This window comes from Schistosoma mansoni, chromosome 1 (genome assembly GCF_000237925.1).
Source record: "Schistosoma mansoni strain Puerto Rico chromosome 1, complete genome".
NCBI lineage: Eukaryota > Metazoa > Platyhelminthes > Trematoda > Strigeidida > Schistosomatidae > Schistosoma > Schistosoma mansoni.
The window spans coordinates 24154748-24172059 of record NC_031495.1 but is presented as its reverse complement, the minus strand read 5'-3'; the positions used below and the strand labels follow the sequence as shown (position 1 = coordinate 24172059).

The following is a 17312-nucleotide window of genomic DNA, read 5'->3' as shown; positions in this document are numbered from 1 at the left end:
ATCTTTAGTCTAATTTATAAAAATAAATTGCAAATTCAGTTTGTCAGAGTGTGTCATGTATCCGTTACCCTATTCTAAGAATTCTTAAGTAATGGATAAATACAAAAAAATAATAGGGTATCCGTTTTTGTCAAACTACTTAAGCATAAGTAAATATATATATATCAAGTTACAAAGATACTCGTCTATATCGGTTTCAAAACACATCAAGCGATGAATACCAATAATAATTGCTGAAACAGTACAAATCGTTGGTTTATTCAGCCTTGTTTTTGACCTTATTATCCTAAGAACAACTAGATATAAGAGATGATGTAGTACGCCGAAGGTTCCATAGATCACTATGAAAATATGAGATTTGTTCTAGTTTCCGATAAAAGACTCATTTTTTGTCAAATTTTAATGCTACCAAAAAGCCCATCTAAATGGGTTACGTACATGAAAGGTTCTGTCATTTAAAATTAAGTCTCTAGCATTTTATCAACTTGAAGTCTATCTAGTAAATGTATTACATGCATTTATTCATGAAATGTCCCACTTTGGACCTAATAGAAATCGAATTATACCATGTTCAAATAAAGTGAGAATGATTTCACTGTGAAACAAGTAGGAGACATTTTTCTTCGAATGGGAATAAGCTGTATTCCATGAGAATGGTAACAGTCAATACATTTATCAGGGGATGACTAGACCGATAAAAACTAGCAGCACTGTCGATGTATCGAAAGGACTATGATTGGAATTTGTAACTGTGTGACCGATTCATGGGTTGAGGGTATAATTTATAAATACCACTTGTATATTTCAGTTTACACTTACCTTCATAGTTTGTGTTTCAGTGAATCGAACCCTGCAACGACCAGAACTCCATCCACACATTACTGTTTTATTACTTTCAAATTTAATGTGTTCATTAAGCACATGATGGATAAGGTCACGACGATCCATGAAGCCGATACCACAGTTTTCTCCATATTTTTTTCCGTACTTCAAATAGTTTTAAATAAGTAAACATACAAGTTTATGCTACATTCACACGAAACTGGTCAAATTTCAGTTTTGATTTGAACAATAAAATATTCAGAAAAGAAAAAATCCAAATGTATGAACAGAGATTCAGAATTTCGGTAATATCAGCAATTAGTAGCGAAGTGAACGTAATGGGTTCGGATAATCTGGATAGAAAAACTCATTTACAGCTTAGTCAAACAAAACTTAACGCCATAACTTTTTAAATAGATTCGAGATATGGGTAGGAAGAACCTTTGGAAAGAATAAAAATTTGTGTGCTACTTATCTAGTAAACTTCAAATAACCACTAGCCACCATTAAAGGATAAAAAGCTCAGTAGTCAAATAAGGACTTCCTACCTGGTGTTTGTATAGTATGATTTCATGATCAGACATATCGAAAGGTGAGCAGTTCATCTCAACACAATTAGTCCCAAATATAATTTGTCGTGTTTATGGTCATACCTCAAGCAACCTTATGCGTTGTAGTTAGTGACTTTTTACTTGATGTTCCTACAGATCCCCACACTAAAGCTACATGGGTTCAAAAACAATTGATTTTTGTTAAGTATTCATGATTATAATACTAATTTCATTTCGCTATTAGTAGCACGGCAAACCCTGTTATTTTTTCCATTCTATTTGTCCTCAGATGAACTTACCCTGTTTTCGCACAACTCGGCAGATTTGTGATCAGAATATATGCATGTATTGAGTGATCACACTTTTCAAATGAACTGAGTCTTTTCACAACTCTTTATGATTACAAAATGTAGGATTGTTTTAAATCATAGTATTTCCAGCTATGAGTGGGCGGTTATTGATCTATTGTCTAAATCACTTAGCCACTATAGGACAGTAAAATACCTATTTATTGTTGGTCAACCATATACTATGCAGGACTTAGTGCAGTAGGAAGCCATTATGGGGACGAAAAACAGCGATGAAATAATAATATTAGTAGCAATTAAAACGAAACGTGAAAGAAACAGATGAGAAGTAGGAAACGGCATTGAAACTAAGATTTAAAGGAAGTTAAATCATGTATTTCTGCGCGACTACAACCGAATTCAAAATAGATTGTTTAGTCACTAACCATCGTCCTACGGACTCTGAAAAAGAAGCGTAAAACGCACGATAATTCATAAAACAGTTGATCACTTTATGAACTTCATTTCTAGACTTTTTTAAATCTACTTCCACAGTAGACAGCATAGCGAACCTAGTGGTCTGTGAAGCATAAAAATTACTTATATATCAATATCGTTGTTCAGTAAAATAATGAAGATATTTTGTCATAACTCACCAAACAAACGTAATTTGAAGCTGGTTCATTAACTACGATAACAGTAACAGATCCATCTAAACTACCTGCGATTAGCTAAATACAATAGAAAAAAGTATGAGTAAAAGTCAGATGATGTTTACAACAAAGTGACATACCTCCTACATAAATTACCATATACTTTAACTAAAGAATACGACTATGTGTCATCGTTATATTCAAATATTGGTGACAAATATGTATATTCTAATCATTAAAACCAAAGAGAGTGGGTAGATATCAGTTATCTTCCATAAGAAGGTATGACACATCAGTAGGTTGAATGTAGCATTTTAACAAGCATCATAAGCGAATTACACAAACATTGTTTGAAAAACTGCTCAGAACAACTTTACAGATTTAGCCACCAATATATAACAATGATTTTATGTAAATCACTAACTAAATTTGATGTGGAATACACTCAAAGTTTGAAAGCCGCCAATAATAAGAGACTGCTAAAACCAATGTAAGTTTGGGTGATTTTGAAGTCAGTGACTGAAAGTTAAGCGATTCAACCAATTAGCATTGTAATCAAAATAAGAAGCATGTACATTTCTTGAAACTAACTTACAGTGTCTCCCACAGATGCAAGTGAAGTAACTGCTCCTCGAGTAGATATGAAGTAGACTTTTACTGGTCGTGTAACAGGTAATCCATTTGACTACAAATGAAATTGAGAATACAAGAAAAAAGGTATACAGTTAAAGGAACTACCAGATTAATGGAAAATGTTTTCGTTTCATTTATAACCATTATATTTCGTGTAAATGTAATCTTGTTTTATCTACCAGTATTCAAAATAATGTTACTTCGCTTCTATTTGCTGACTTTTGATGATGTACAATCTTAGTATGGAATTTAAAGTTTGCATTGTACATCAGAATGGCTAACCTTTTCTGTGTTGTACCCATCAGAAACGAAGATTAATAGAGAAATTATGCGACCTATTCCTTATATGAACACAAAAATCCAATTCCACATTCTCAGTTAATAAAAATTAACGGAAATACATTTTCTAACACTTATAGTGTTGAATATTGATAACTGACCCAACCACATCCAGATTTTTTGTGGATAAAGTGTACTTTCAGTGTGTTCTGTAGGGTCAATCAAAGTTTAGTAGAGTGTATGGAAGTACGTGTGCTTTTTATATTGTTTCGAAATGAACTTTGCTACTCAGTACTCTTACTTTATGCAGTTGAATAGTTTTCTGATTATAAAGTAGAAATGGATAGGCATATAAGCTTTGAAATATTAAATTAAAATAACACGCCAGCTATTTAAAAAAAATTTTGGGGTCTAGTTGGGATGTTTTTCAAGACATAAAATATTGCGACTCAGAGGATTATTATAGCAGTTAATAAAGTTAATAAGTGATGGCATCATGTGGGATGGTAGATTAAATGTTTAAACAACTAGTCACGTACAAATTACAACCCGACCGTTGCCGCTACCTTGACGTAGTGGTTGGATATGCTTATCGTGATGAACCAATCGAGCTATACTGACTGGAACAACAGTTCCTCAAGGTCCTACCATGTCAGGCAGGTCGGTTGAAGAGCGGTAAAACTAAAAGCAGCAACTCAAGGTCCGAAGGCGAAGTCGTACTGCCGACTGTACAGAGCTGTGACGGCAGTAAGGTGTTTCCCTAGGACAACCAGCATCTGCAGTGATGCTGCCCTCTCACAAGGAAGGAAGGGGTTAGAAAAGGTCGAACCTAAAAATGTCACACTTCACCTTACCTCATGGATCTCCGTATACAGCGGTAAGGCTCTTTGAAGAACGGAGCTAACACGTTAAAAACCTCCCATATAAAAACCGTGCGTGACCGGCTTCAAGCAGTTGTCCCTTGAACTCTGCGGTCACGCTCCCAGGTCGTTAAGACCAACACAGACCCAACTTCCTTCTCAGATACCTCTATAAGAACCCTTCCACGGCGTGGGCAGTTGAGAAGTGATATTAGCTCTCATACCCGTAACAACACACGAGACCAAGTTGGTCACATTCAAATCCTTCCTACGCCTAATAACTCTCTCATTTACACGACTAACCCTTCTCACGTCCTTTTATCACCTCGCACCGCTAGGGCAAACGATTAGAGTACACGAAAAGTTATTCCTGGTCTCCTGAAACCACGCTCTAAAATACATGTAGGAACTTTTAACGTCCGAACATTGTGCCAAATAGGACAAAGGGCTTCCTTAGCTAGGACTTTAAAATCTTACACTATCGATGTGTGCTGCGTCTCCGAAACGCGCATTCAGGATCCGAGTAGCGTCATTCATTTGACCGCACCAGGCGGCCAGACAAAAACGTGGCACAAAAACATGAAATCACAGACAAGCCGACTGATCCATGTTGGTAGGTGCATACTACCTGGCTGTGTGTTTGTGTTCTACCAAATTCTAATCTTCTGAATTCTTCATGTCTCTATCTTTCTTCTCTCCCCAAATTTATTTCACTGGATTGTACTCCTTGAATAACATCTTCAAACTCTAATCTTTCCGATTACTGCTTATATTCTTACTAATTTTACCACTATGGCATTTGAATCGACAATTGGATCTGTGTTAATGTGGTATGGCAACTCGAACTGATGTACGTACGTACGAAATTCTATGTTGTGTCTGACTGGCAAATTATACCGTATACCTTTGTCAGGCCAATCTGTGAAGACAATGGGATGCCAATCATTAACATCTATCGACGTCTTGGACGACGGGCAGTTTTTCGATGAGCAGTGCAACCGGTCTGCTGCCTCAGCAACATCGATCAGACTGTTCTACCCTCCATGGCCTGTGACGACTGATCAACCAAATGAGGTGGGAGTCCTCAAGGAACTCGACCCCTTGAAGCGTCACAAATCACCAGGCCCAGATGACTTACCTCCGACCTTTTTTAAAGATGGTGGCGACTTTCTGGTTAAGAAGCTAACTGAGTTGTTTACAAAGGTCTGTCGATTAGAGAGTGTACCAAAATTGTGGAATGAGCCAATAGTCGTCCTTATATTTAAAAGGGTTCATGACGTTTCGCTAACGACTATCGAGGGATAAGTCTTCTTCTGATCGCGTCCAAACTATTGGCTTCCATCACTCTTCGTAGATTGTTCAAAACCCGAGACAGATTGGCTTGTAAGGATCAGGCTGGTTTTCGTTCTGGTCAAAGATGTTTTGGTCATACCTTCACCCTCCGCCCAATGTTAGAACACCATCATACTTATCACAAGCCAGCAATCGTAGTGTTTCTTGACATTAGGGCCGCCTTCGATTCATTGGATAGGACTGTTCTCTGGGATTGTGTATTAAAGGAGAGTGTGTCTGAGAAGCTTATTAACATCTTAAAAACCTCATACACAAACACCTCAGACAGAGTGAGGACATACAACCACCTTTCCCCATTGTTACATTCAAGCAGTGGGGTTAGATAGGGTTGCACAATCGCACCATTCCTCTTCAACTTTGGTAGCAATGACGTTCTGGAGACAGCTCTGATGGACGTAGATAACGGTAGTATGGATCTGTTGCCTGGAGAAAGAGTTCTCGACCTTGAGTATGCAGATGATAATGTCTTACATTGCGACGATATCTAATGTTTATATTTTTACATAAGTAAATAAATTACGCTCTAGTTTACTAAAGCTAAGGAAGTTTCAAACGCCGTGACCTGATAGCAACTACCTACCTACTCATTGAAGAGGAATCTCAGAATTCCCAGGTTAAAATCTAACCTTTTCAAAATTAGATTTTTAGAAAGTTCGCCTTTTAGAAGACATGATTGTGTTGCATTATATCACAATAAGATGAATAACTAAACACAATCTTTTAGATTAATAATATTTTTGCAGTATTCCCAGTAGGAAATCGAAATTCAGACGTTTCATGATTTCGTGTAAGTTGATCCTTCGGAGAATAAGCAACCTTTTTAATTTAATACAAGTTTAAACAGTTTACGGGGACAAAAAATTCATGATATTTAATACGGACAAACATTTTTTTCACTGTAGTAATCTCATGTCATGACCTTAACGATTTATTTCATAATTGGATAGAAAAATTGTTATTAATTCACTCCGTTTAAGGTAGAAAAATATTGACAAATCTTTATGTCTACACTAAACTTCAAATTTACGTTTATAAGAATAAACAATGGATCTTTTCAAATATTAGAGGGAATTCTTTTTTTTATGAAAACTAATTAGTATCAGAATAGTGATACATAAACACATATATATGAAAAGAGGTGGGGAAGATTATAAAAATTTCTGACAATAATAAAAATTTACAATTGAACCATTCAACTTAAAGAACACAATACTACTGCGAGCAACCAGACGAGCTACAGATCTTTTCCATTACTTCAAAGAAATGTACTAGATATTGGACAATAAAACTTTACATGAAATAAAGATTATTGCTATGTCCCTTGTGTAATATTCCATGAACGCTTCACTTGACTCGATTCATGAATGGAAAAATGTATCCTAATGCAATCGGAGAGATTATATCCCGTCAACAATAATTTGTTCGTCTAACAATATGTCACGTAGCAAAAGTGATGAGTTTTGCTACTATAGGTAAGGATACTTGTCATTTAAAATGAAGCGAGTAATAACATGAATTTTTTTCTGGTTGGCGTTTTTTTAGCGAGTTAGTTTTTCTACGGGATGGGGTCGGTAACCCCATGCCCAACCCTGCTCTATACCCGGGCTTGGGACCGGCAGTAACTCTAGAAGAGCTACAGGCGGAGGAAGGCCAAAGAACACATTACACCGGGAAATAGAAGCAGATATGAAAAGGATGAATAACAACTGGAAAGAACTGGAAAGGATTGCCCAGGACAGATTTGGATGGAGAATGCTGGTGAGCGGCCTCCACGAAGGGTAACAGGCGTAAGTAAGTAATAACATGAATGTAATGGGATTTCTAAAATTATCAATTAATACCTTACAAGTAATTCACTACAAAATTCAGTTACTTTTCGCCAGAAAAAATGTTCTGAAAATTCTCATATTACACATGTTAATATTTGTTTTTCATGGGGTTTATTTCGAAATCCTCTACGGCCACTTATATTAATATTTTTTTAATTCCCATATTGTGAATTAGAACAACACATATAAGCGAACAATATTGCTTTCAATTAGATCCTCATCAGATTTTACTCTAATATACAATAATATTATATGCATATACGAAATTATTAGACCAATCATGGCAAATTATGAATCAGTGATAACAGTGGAATAGATTACATAAATAAAAATAATAAGTTTCGAATCTTACACATAGCACAGACTATAGGAATTCAAGCTAACAGTCCAAGTCGTATTAATGAGAAAGTTGCAATGTTTTGTTAAACAGAAAAGAAAGTGTTTCTATCACTAGAAGCGTGCATAGGAAAAGTGCTTCATAATAGGTTGATTGAGAACAATTATCCACAAGGTTTTATGAGGAAATACTAACATGTAATGAACGGGAAATTAGAGACACCAACGACCAGTATGAAATTTCTCTTCGTGAGGCTGTAATTTAGTGGAGGTATAGCTGTTACTAGATAGACTGGGTAGAACGATGAAGACAAGGTTTGGCGCGACTAACCTCTATCTATCGTTTTCAAACTAAGCCATAGTAACTCCTCTGCTAAAGGATAAGTTACCTGGTTCCGCGACAGCTATGTGTATTTATGATTTCATCTGATTCTATGGAGAAATCTCTATCGGACGTACAACCAGATAACTGAGTCCACGAGTCAGTGAACATCTCCCTTCGTGATCAGGATAGGGTATCATCAAAACAATACGCAGCTCTGTTCCATTCCACTTTATCGATAGCGGTCATGTGGTTGTAGTGTCGGTTGCCATGTTAAGCTCACATGGCTTATTCTAGTTTCTGGACATTTATTTATTTAAACACATATATATTGGTACAAAAGGGCACCAGGTACATATGCGCCACAGAAAATAATGAAAGTAGGAAGAGAAGGGATGAAAAGATAAGGCGGACTGAAGTGTACAACCAGAAGACTCTTTCAGTTAGGAAAGTTAGAACCATTCTTTATGTAGAGAGTAAAAAAAGGTTGCAGCAGGATCGCCACTGGCTTCTATTCTGAGCCATATCTGATAACGTCTCGAGCCACTGTGTTGCACCATCTCTCGGACCCCAACCAGGGAGTCGTGAAGGACCAACGAAAGCTATCCCTTTGCAGCTTTCTTTCATGCCACGACACCATGTCATACACTGACCTCCTCTCCGCTTTTTCCAACCAGTCCCAGGGTCGGCAAATAATGCACGACGTGGAAGTCTCTGGGACGACATTCGTAAAACATGTCCAAACCACCGAAGTCGGTGTTTCAAGATGGTGACACCAATTGAATTATCGTCTCTGCGCCCGAACACACGATGCCGAACCTCTGCATTACTAACATGGTGTTGCCACTGGATGTCAGCAATCCTTCGGAGACAACGATGATCGAACACAGAGAGACGTCTAACATCCTCAACTCGGAGAGGCCAGGTTTCACAAGCAAAGAGCAAAACTGCTCTCACCGACGCGTTGTAGATCCGACCTTTTACAGCCAGACTAACATCACGAAGGCGCCAAAGATGGCCCAGATTGGCATAAACCGCTCTGGCTTTCATTATACGTGCATCAATCTCATCACTCACGCCACCACCAGCGCTTATATAGCTACCTAGATACACGAACTTCTCAACTACTTCGATCTCCTCACCATCCAGGGTGAGTACAGGATGAGAATCCTGCCAGTCTTGTAGGAGTACTTTGCACGTGGAGGGTGCAAAGCACATGCCGTACCTGCGGACACTGATTGCCAACTGATTAAGTGCGGATTGCATGGCTTGAGCATTATCGCACAGTAAGACAATATCATCCGCATACTCGAGGTCGAGAAGTCGTTCTCCAGGTAACATATCCACACCGCCATTACTTACATCCATCAGAGCTGTTTCCAGGATGTCGTCGATAGCAAAGTTGAAGAGGAATGGTGAGATCGGGCAACCCTGCCTAACCCCACTGCTCGAATGGAACAAGGGAGAAAGGTGGTTGTATGCCCTCACTCTGCCTGAGGTGTTCGTATACAGGGCCTTTAAGATGTTAATGAACTTCTCAGGCACACCCTTCTTCAATAGACAATCCCAGAGAACAGTCCTGTCCAACGAATCGAAGGCCGCCCTGATATCAAGAAACACTACGATTGTTGGCCTGCGATAAGTATGACGGTGTTCTAACATTTGGCGGAGGGTGAAGATGTGATCAATGCATCCTCGACCAGAACGAAAACCAGCCTGCTCCTCGCGAGTCAATCGTTCTCGGGTTTTAAACAACCTACGAAGAATGACAGAAGCCAATAGTTTGGACGCAATCGGAAGTAGACTTATCCCCCGATAGTTGTTACAGGAACAACGTGAATCCTTTTTAAATATAGGGACGACTATTGACTCATTCCATGATGTTGGAACACTTTCTAGCTCCCAAACCTTTGCAAACAACACAGTCAGTTCCTTAGCCAGAAAGTCACCACCATCTTTAAAAAGAGCCGAAGGTAAGTCATCTGGGCCCGGTGATTCGTAACGTTTCAAGAGTTGGAGTTCCTTGCGGACTTCCGCCTCGTCTGGTGGATCAGTCGTCACCGGCCATGGGGGGCAGGACAAGCTGGTTGATGTTGCCGGAGCAGCAGGCCAGTTGAACTGCCCTTCGAAAAATTCCGCCCATCGTCCAAGACGTCGACAGATGTTAGTGGTTGGCATCCCGTCATCCTCGTAGATTGTTTCACGCACACCAGACTTCTTGCTGCCAGTGGCTCGGATGAGTTGGAAGAGCTTCTGGCAGTTACCAGATGCAGCTGCTGCTTCCATCTCATTATCACGCTCCGACCATCAGGCTTCTCGGTCCTTACGCAAGCCTTGCCCGATTTCACTACGTAACAGCCTTCGTTTGTGGTCAAACTCACGGTCACCCGGAGTAGACCGACGGGCCTTCCATCAGTTGTAAGGAGCCAGAAGAAACTCAGTGCTTGTAAGCGGGACGTTTCGCGAAGCCGCAAGCGGCTTTACTCGCCATTTTCATGGCGTCATGAAGATGCAACCAATGCTCATCTATACTTTTCGGTGGGATGGTAGCTAGCCTAGAGGCTAGCTCCGCTCGATACTTACTTGCAACAGAAGTTGCAGCCAGTTTACTAACATTGATCCGTTGATGGCTGTCAATCCTTCGGTCACTGAAAAGTAAGGTGAGATTGGCGCAGACCAGGGCATGATCAGACTCCAGATAGGTACTCCAAAAGGAGCGGCAGTCTTGTACACAACCACGCCAGCGGTGGCTGATCGCGATGTGACCAATCTGAGTCCAGGCTTGGGATGCAGAGGGAGGACGCCAGGTGGCACACCGGCGATGACTGTGCCGGAAGTTAGTGCTGGCCAGAAACAGGTTGTGGTCTGTGCACAGTTGCAGCAAACGGTCCCCGTTATCTGTCCTGCGACCAACAAGTCCCCATCGGCCACCTAAACGACTCTCTTCTGTGCCTAGACGCCCGACCTGAGCATTCAAGTCTCCGGCTAATACTACAATATCTGTCGAACGCGCTTTCTGGAGAAGAACAGTTAACTGATGGTAAAACTCATCCTTGATTGCATCCGGGCTGCAATCTGTCGGGGCATAGGCGGAGATGACGAAAAGACACCGTTTCTCACGCCGGTTTCTTCTCACTTTGATGGAACTTTCTAATCTAACAGCACATAACCGACTGTTAATGGGGATCCAATCGATTAGTGCTGCCTCAGCCCTAGCGCTTAGTGCGACACCAACGCCAGCAAGACCAGACGAAGATGCCACAGGGTCCCCGGATAAGCGCACGTGGAACAAGCTTTTCGAGGCGACAGATGGAGAGCGGATTTGTAGTACTTCACTAGAGTCTTGAATACGGGTCTCGGATAGACAACAAACATCAACATTAAGACCTTCCAAAGACATAGCCAGCCCTATCTGTTGTCTGATCTGCATTAGTGTGAGAACGTTGAAGGAAGCCAGCTTGAACGGCGTACGTGGTTTCAGAAAGACTGCTTCAGCATTCATTATCGGTGGAAGCATTCACTTTCAACCAGACAGTGACTGGAGATCGTTTAGATAGGACAGATTTTCCACCAAGAGCGAGCTGCTGCATAAGTTGAAAAGTAAGGTTACACAAATTGGGGATAAAAGGGGGTGAATTAGCGATATGGTAAGTAATAATAATAATAATAATAATGTAAATTGTCTTGCTTCTAATATGAGCAGGAATAGTATCATCAATAGAGTTCATCATTTCATTCATTTATGTGTAGGCTGTGATACTGCCCGGGTGCCCAAACCGAAGCAGGTGGTTTTCTTAGGGGACCACACCCCGAGCCTTTGACCTAAAGGTCTGATCCACAAGGCAGTGGAGCATCGTGAGGAGATGCAGTCCCATGGTAGCCGTTGACCAATGACAGGTTCGTCCGCTATTCGTTCCATCAGGATACTGGAGCCCATGTGCACCATTGGTTTGGAATCAGGGTTTTCCAACTCCCCTAGGTGGACCCTCCGTGTCCACCAATCCGGTTATAGCGCCGGACATTCGCTTTTCGTCCTCTCACTTTCGTAAACAACACCCCCGCCACGAGAAGGCAGTGAGTAGGACTTCCCTGGCAGAGGCTATATATTCGCTGGCCATGTGAGAGCATTTCGAGAGGGAGAGTAGACTCTCCCCACTCTCGGCCGTACCAGGGCATTTGCAGCAGTTTCTGGACAAGCCAATTTACTCATCCTTCTTGAGTCAAATTTTGACCATATTAATTATTAGCTTATCAATCTTGACTGATTATATATGAGCGTATGTATGTGCAAATCTGATCTTACTCATCAGATATCTGCAGCTTATTTTTGTCTGACTATAGACATTGATTAACGCTTTATTAAATCTAGTTGGCTCACACCCCTTCACTAAGCATTATTTCGCTTCGCTCTCTTCTCTTCGCTTTGTTACTCTGATTGTCTGTTCAAACCAATGAACGTACAAAATATATGTATTCAAAAATCCATTCTCGTATTTGACTTACTTAATTCCGTTATTCACTAACGCGACTTGAGTCGATAACTTTATACTAGGGTTGACGGTATGTATATTTTAATAACAATCAACATACGATATAACTGGAGTCAGATCTTGGGCCACTAAAAGTAGATAGAAATAGGTCATTCACGGTGATTTATCGTATTCCTACTAGTTTTCCATAAGGGGTTTGATCTCAACTCTCGCACACAACAAAAGCTATAGGAATTCAAGCTAGCGATTCAAGTCTTTGTACCTATAAGAAATTTGTAACATCTTAATCTCTTCCTTGCTTGAATTAGTTTTAATAAAACGTTTCATTATTATTTTTCATGTTCTTTGTTAGTTTATTTTCCTTCATCCGCTTTTTTTCCTTTTTTCGAAAATACGCTTCATTGTCCTATCATGTGAACACTTTTTATTACGTAATCTTATGGTTTTTATGAGTGTTATTTCAGCATCTATAGTTTTCAAGTTATTGACCTATTTCTCATGATGAGACATGGTTTCAAGCCTTTGTTATTTTTATCACAACTAGTACACCTGTCATTACACTATCAATTTGTACTTTTTACTTATCATGTTCAGTTATGTAATTTATCACTATCTATCTATATATCATTGACTCATAAAGTGTCTTGATTGGTCTAGTAATTTTGTATATGTATATATATTAGAGTGAAATTTGATGAGGATCGAAATGAAAACAATCTTGTTCGCTTATATATATTGTTCTAATTTAGAAGATGAGCACAATGGGAAAATAGTTGAGTAGGAAAAGTAATCCACCATGAATACTACATGGTTAAGGGAGTCAAGGTTAACCAATCAAAAAGCTTATTTAATTTTCAAAGTTTGATGTTGGTAGAACCAATAGGAAATACTATTATTTGAGATTTAGTGGTAGGATGAATATATTAAATGAAATGCATTATTAAACCAAATCAATTTTCATCAACTGTTTCAACTTACTTGAAATTTGTAAACACGAACTGCGCCTTCTGAATCACCTACAGCAATATAGCGTTGCATTACACAAGAACTAGATATTTTATGAACATGGAAAGTCAATTCGGAAGATCCAGTCTTGAAAGATAAAAGAAAAAGAACAATAAAATAAAAACAAGACAATTCTTGATACTATATATGATTCAACGAACAGGTAGCAATGAAAGACGAAAATTAACCAATAATTTCAACATAATTTAGTAACCAGGTTCAAGTTTCTACACTGAACTATCAGACATACTTTTAATGATATAGTTATTGACAATATACTATCTCCGGTTCAAAGTAAGCAAAACCGAATTCGAACCCGAATCGGAGAACCAGAAAGTCGACTCCTTTAGGTACTAAAATACAGCTTTATTGATTAATGAAACTAAAACATATTACGATACTTTGAAATACATCCCATAAACGAATGAGAAGTTGTGTAATATCAGCATTAAATAATCGTTAACCTATAGTTTTCGTGGTAATGCCCTAATGCCGACAAGACTGTTCATACTACTTCAGTATTTTCGAAGCCATTCAAAAACTCAGTTTGACAGTGAGGAAAACTGTGAAGTTCTTGTCAACTGGAAACTTCAAGAGGCACTGAAAATTGACCTCATCTTAGAATATCCTGTAACTGATACTTGAAAAAGGCTAAATGGCTCAGTTGTGTATACATGGCAAATTTCATCATTCACTAGAGTTGATCTAAAAATTATAAATAAGTGAACCATCTAGAATGATCGAATGCTTTTATTTACCGTAAAACTAGGTATCAACACTCTCATGTTACCACCCAAAATGTTCAGAAGTTCCTGTATTTAACCAGCGTCTTCATCTACTACAACAACACCATCTGTATATCCTAGTGGATTACATTATCTAAGTTAAATTATAAAAAAATGAACTGGGGCTTCTTTTTTAGATATGATATCTATGACAGAATTGAATAGGATTATACTAGTAAACAGTCTTCAGAAAGCGTGGCCTAACTGTTTAACATCTTTGCTGTGGCAAAAAATAAAAAAAACACCAGCAACAGACAAAATTATTATCACTTTCGAGTTAAGAAGCATACAACAAGATTAGGTTATTAAGTTATATCAACTGAGGTTACTGGAGTATATTCTTACGAGATACTCAAGTTTGATTGCAGTTCATGTGAAAAGCAGAATAAAGTCTCACAGTTACAAACTCAGTAGACTTCAACTCACTTCACTTGTTATAGAAATAATGTTCAAGTCATTGAGGAACTGCAAGTTTAGTAGAGCAACGAAAATAACATATTACTACGTAAGGGCAAATTTGTTCATTTTTGTTAAACATGCAATTTCTTTGATTAATTTACTAATGTTCTGCCGGATGAAAATTTTTGCAACAGAATAACTGACAATAGTCAAACATAATCTTAATTCATCCACTTTTATAATTACCTTCCAATTATAAATGCGTATGGAACGATCAGAATAGGATGAGAAGAATGAACCTTTGGGTAAACATGATATACCTTGTGGCGGTCCCTTTTGGACAGAACTCTGGATGCAACACATCAATGTACCATCGCTGGCTGAACGAATAGAAATAGATCGGTCCTAAAATTTGGAATAAAAAAGATAGATGGAATAAGATTAATTATTTAAAAGGCTGTTATTACCATGTAGAGTGACGTATTCGAAATTAACTCCCATATTTTGTTTTGGTATACAGAAGTTGGGAAAAATATCACAAGCTGCATAGTGTTACGGTAGTAATTAGAATGATAATTTATTGTTCTATTAATTCCAAATATAAGAAGTTCTTACCTCCAAAAATAAAATACACAATTCGACCTAGCTGTTCATTCGAATAAATACTCATTTAACTTACACAGAAGAAATGAAATGATCAATTACAGAGGACTTAGTCAAATTTGTAAAAAAAGAAAACTTACTAAACCAGCAACAATTAATAGTAAAGAGATTCCTGACTGAACAAGACACAGTGAAGTGATACCAGCCGATTCATTTGAGTCCGGAGTTTGTGATTGCTGTTTTAAACAAGTTTTTGTTTTATCATTTGGAAAATCAGATTGGTAGCAACCAGTTGTGTGTCGGCATAGAAAACCAATTGCATGTGTCCCAAGATTATAACGCAATATGTCACCATTAAAAAGGCCCAAAAATATAAATGGAACTTCAGGTGATGGGGCAACTGCTAGTGCCGCGATACGACTAGAAAAAATATTCTTATGTACCAGCAAACTGGTCTGTAGAAAAACAAAACACAAAATGAAATAGATAAGGATTATGTGGTACCTTCAGTGTCAGCAGCTCATAATTGTGAGAAATATAGAATCGACTTTCGTCACTTTAACTTGCGGTGCTGATGTGGTGCAACTGATTCACATTTATCCCGGGCTTTGGGATGACTATGACCTACTGACTTCTGTTACAGGTTATCAATAGCAGAGTATACAATATTGTACAATCTTGAAAAAAGTGAGCAGAATCAGTTCATTTTTAATTCAATAAAAGGTCATTTGACTATTGAACAGAATACTTCAGCATCCCTCTTGCAAACTAAATAAACCATTGTCAATGGTCCATTCAAAGGTCAAACAAGGTAGTATTTCAAGAGATGTTCGACTTCATGTATAATTTCATGTCATTACAGAAGTCACAGAAATCAAATGACGCTTCCTCTCAAAGTACAATTACGGACAGAAAAATGAAGCTTATATTCGTTTGATATTGATATCCCAGTGAAAAGAAGAGGGAAGTAAATGAATGTTCTCGAAGCACTTCTTTGGATTTAATTTTACCCAGATGTGAGATTAGAATGAAAAAAATATATATAATTCATTAAAACAACAACAATGATAAATGAAGACTACATATTTTAATAAAATTTTCTATAGCAAAGGTAGAGTGTTAAATAATCAAGATAATTTGTGTCTATCTTACAAGAAAAACAGAAAACAGGAAAACCTACATAAAAATCCTTTATAGAGAAACAAATAAATAACTACTAACTTGTAAGCTGTATTCACCAAAATAATGGTCATAATAGCCGACATAAATTGATTCACCATTAGGATCTAAGCACAATTTCGTAATGCTAGCATCTCTAGGTGGAAGTTTAGATATACAGTGGTGAGTCTGTAAAGTGAGAAATAAAATTCAAAATAACAGAATAATTGATTCTAAGAATATTAATTTTACAAAAAAGATATAAGTTTGGTACAATCAAACTCTTAGAAATTTGATTAGGTTGAAAGAAAACTCCTGAAATTTATGCTGAGGAATAAGCAGTAATGATAGTTTATCAGGAATATTGAAGTTAGTTGAAAAGCTGATAGCATTGAGTCGATAGACTGTCCCAATGCAGTCCATAATATCAATCAATAAAGTGGAAAACTGAGACCCTTACGTTAAAAACTGATCCAATTAGTAGTTTATTATTTTATTGAAAAGAAATACGAAAATCAAAAGAGGAAGTGATATGATGCATGTATTATGTACCACATATGTCAAAATAAGAGATAAGAAGAATAAATCAAACAGTTTAGCTATCAATATCTATATTAAGTGATAATGTTATTACCAAAAGAATATTAATTTTATTGATGTTTATTCCATACTAACGCTCATCAAGTGATATTTCAAAACTAAGAGTTAGTTATGTTATTTGAACACATAAACATTGGTACAAGGGGGTGCTAAATACATATGCGCCACAAGAAAACAATGCGGTTTTGAAAAGATAGGGAATGTAAAGTGTGTATACGAAAAAAGGGGACAACGAAAAGAAATAAGTGTACGACAGGGAAAGAATAATAGTGGGAGAGGAGATTTACAAACAGAAAGAATTCTTCAAGGCAAAGAAGTTTCTTTTTTATGAAAAAAGTAAAGGGAAG

At 37.8% G+C, this 17312-nt stretch overlaps 1 protein-coding gene across 2 annotated transcripts in view; it reads right to left on the bottom strand.

Moving 5' to 3' along the window:
- Positions 1 to 518: 518 nt before the first annotated feature.
- Smp_006700.1 (hypothetical protein) overlaps positions 519 to 17312 on the bottom strand; it is a gene marked incomplete at its 3' end in the record, with an annotated part of 31467 nt that continues 14673 nt past the window's right edge. For both annotated transcript variants that reach the window (XM_018793755.1, XM_018793756.1), the window contains 8 exons: positions 16429 to 16554; positions 15348 to 15662; positions 14851 to 15009; positions 13394 to 13507; positions 2909 to 2998; positions 2317 to 2391; positions 820 to 987; positions 519 to 545 (listed from right to left, as the gene is read on the bottom strand). In XM_018793755.1, coding sequence (XP_018648235.1) covers positions 519 to 545; positions 820 to 987; positions 2317 to 2391; positions 2909 to 2998; positions 13394 to 13507; positions 14851 to 15009; positions 15348 to 15662; positions 16429 to 16554 — 1074 coding nt within the window. The remainder of the gene's footprint in view (positions 546 to 819; positions 988 to 2316; positions 2392 to 2908; positions 2999 to 13393; positions 13508 to 14850; positions 15010 to 15347; positions 15663 to 16428; positions 16555 to 17312) is intronic.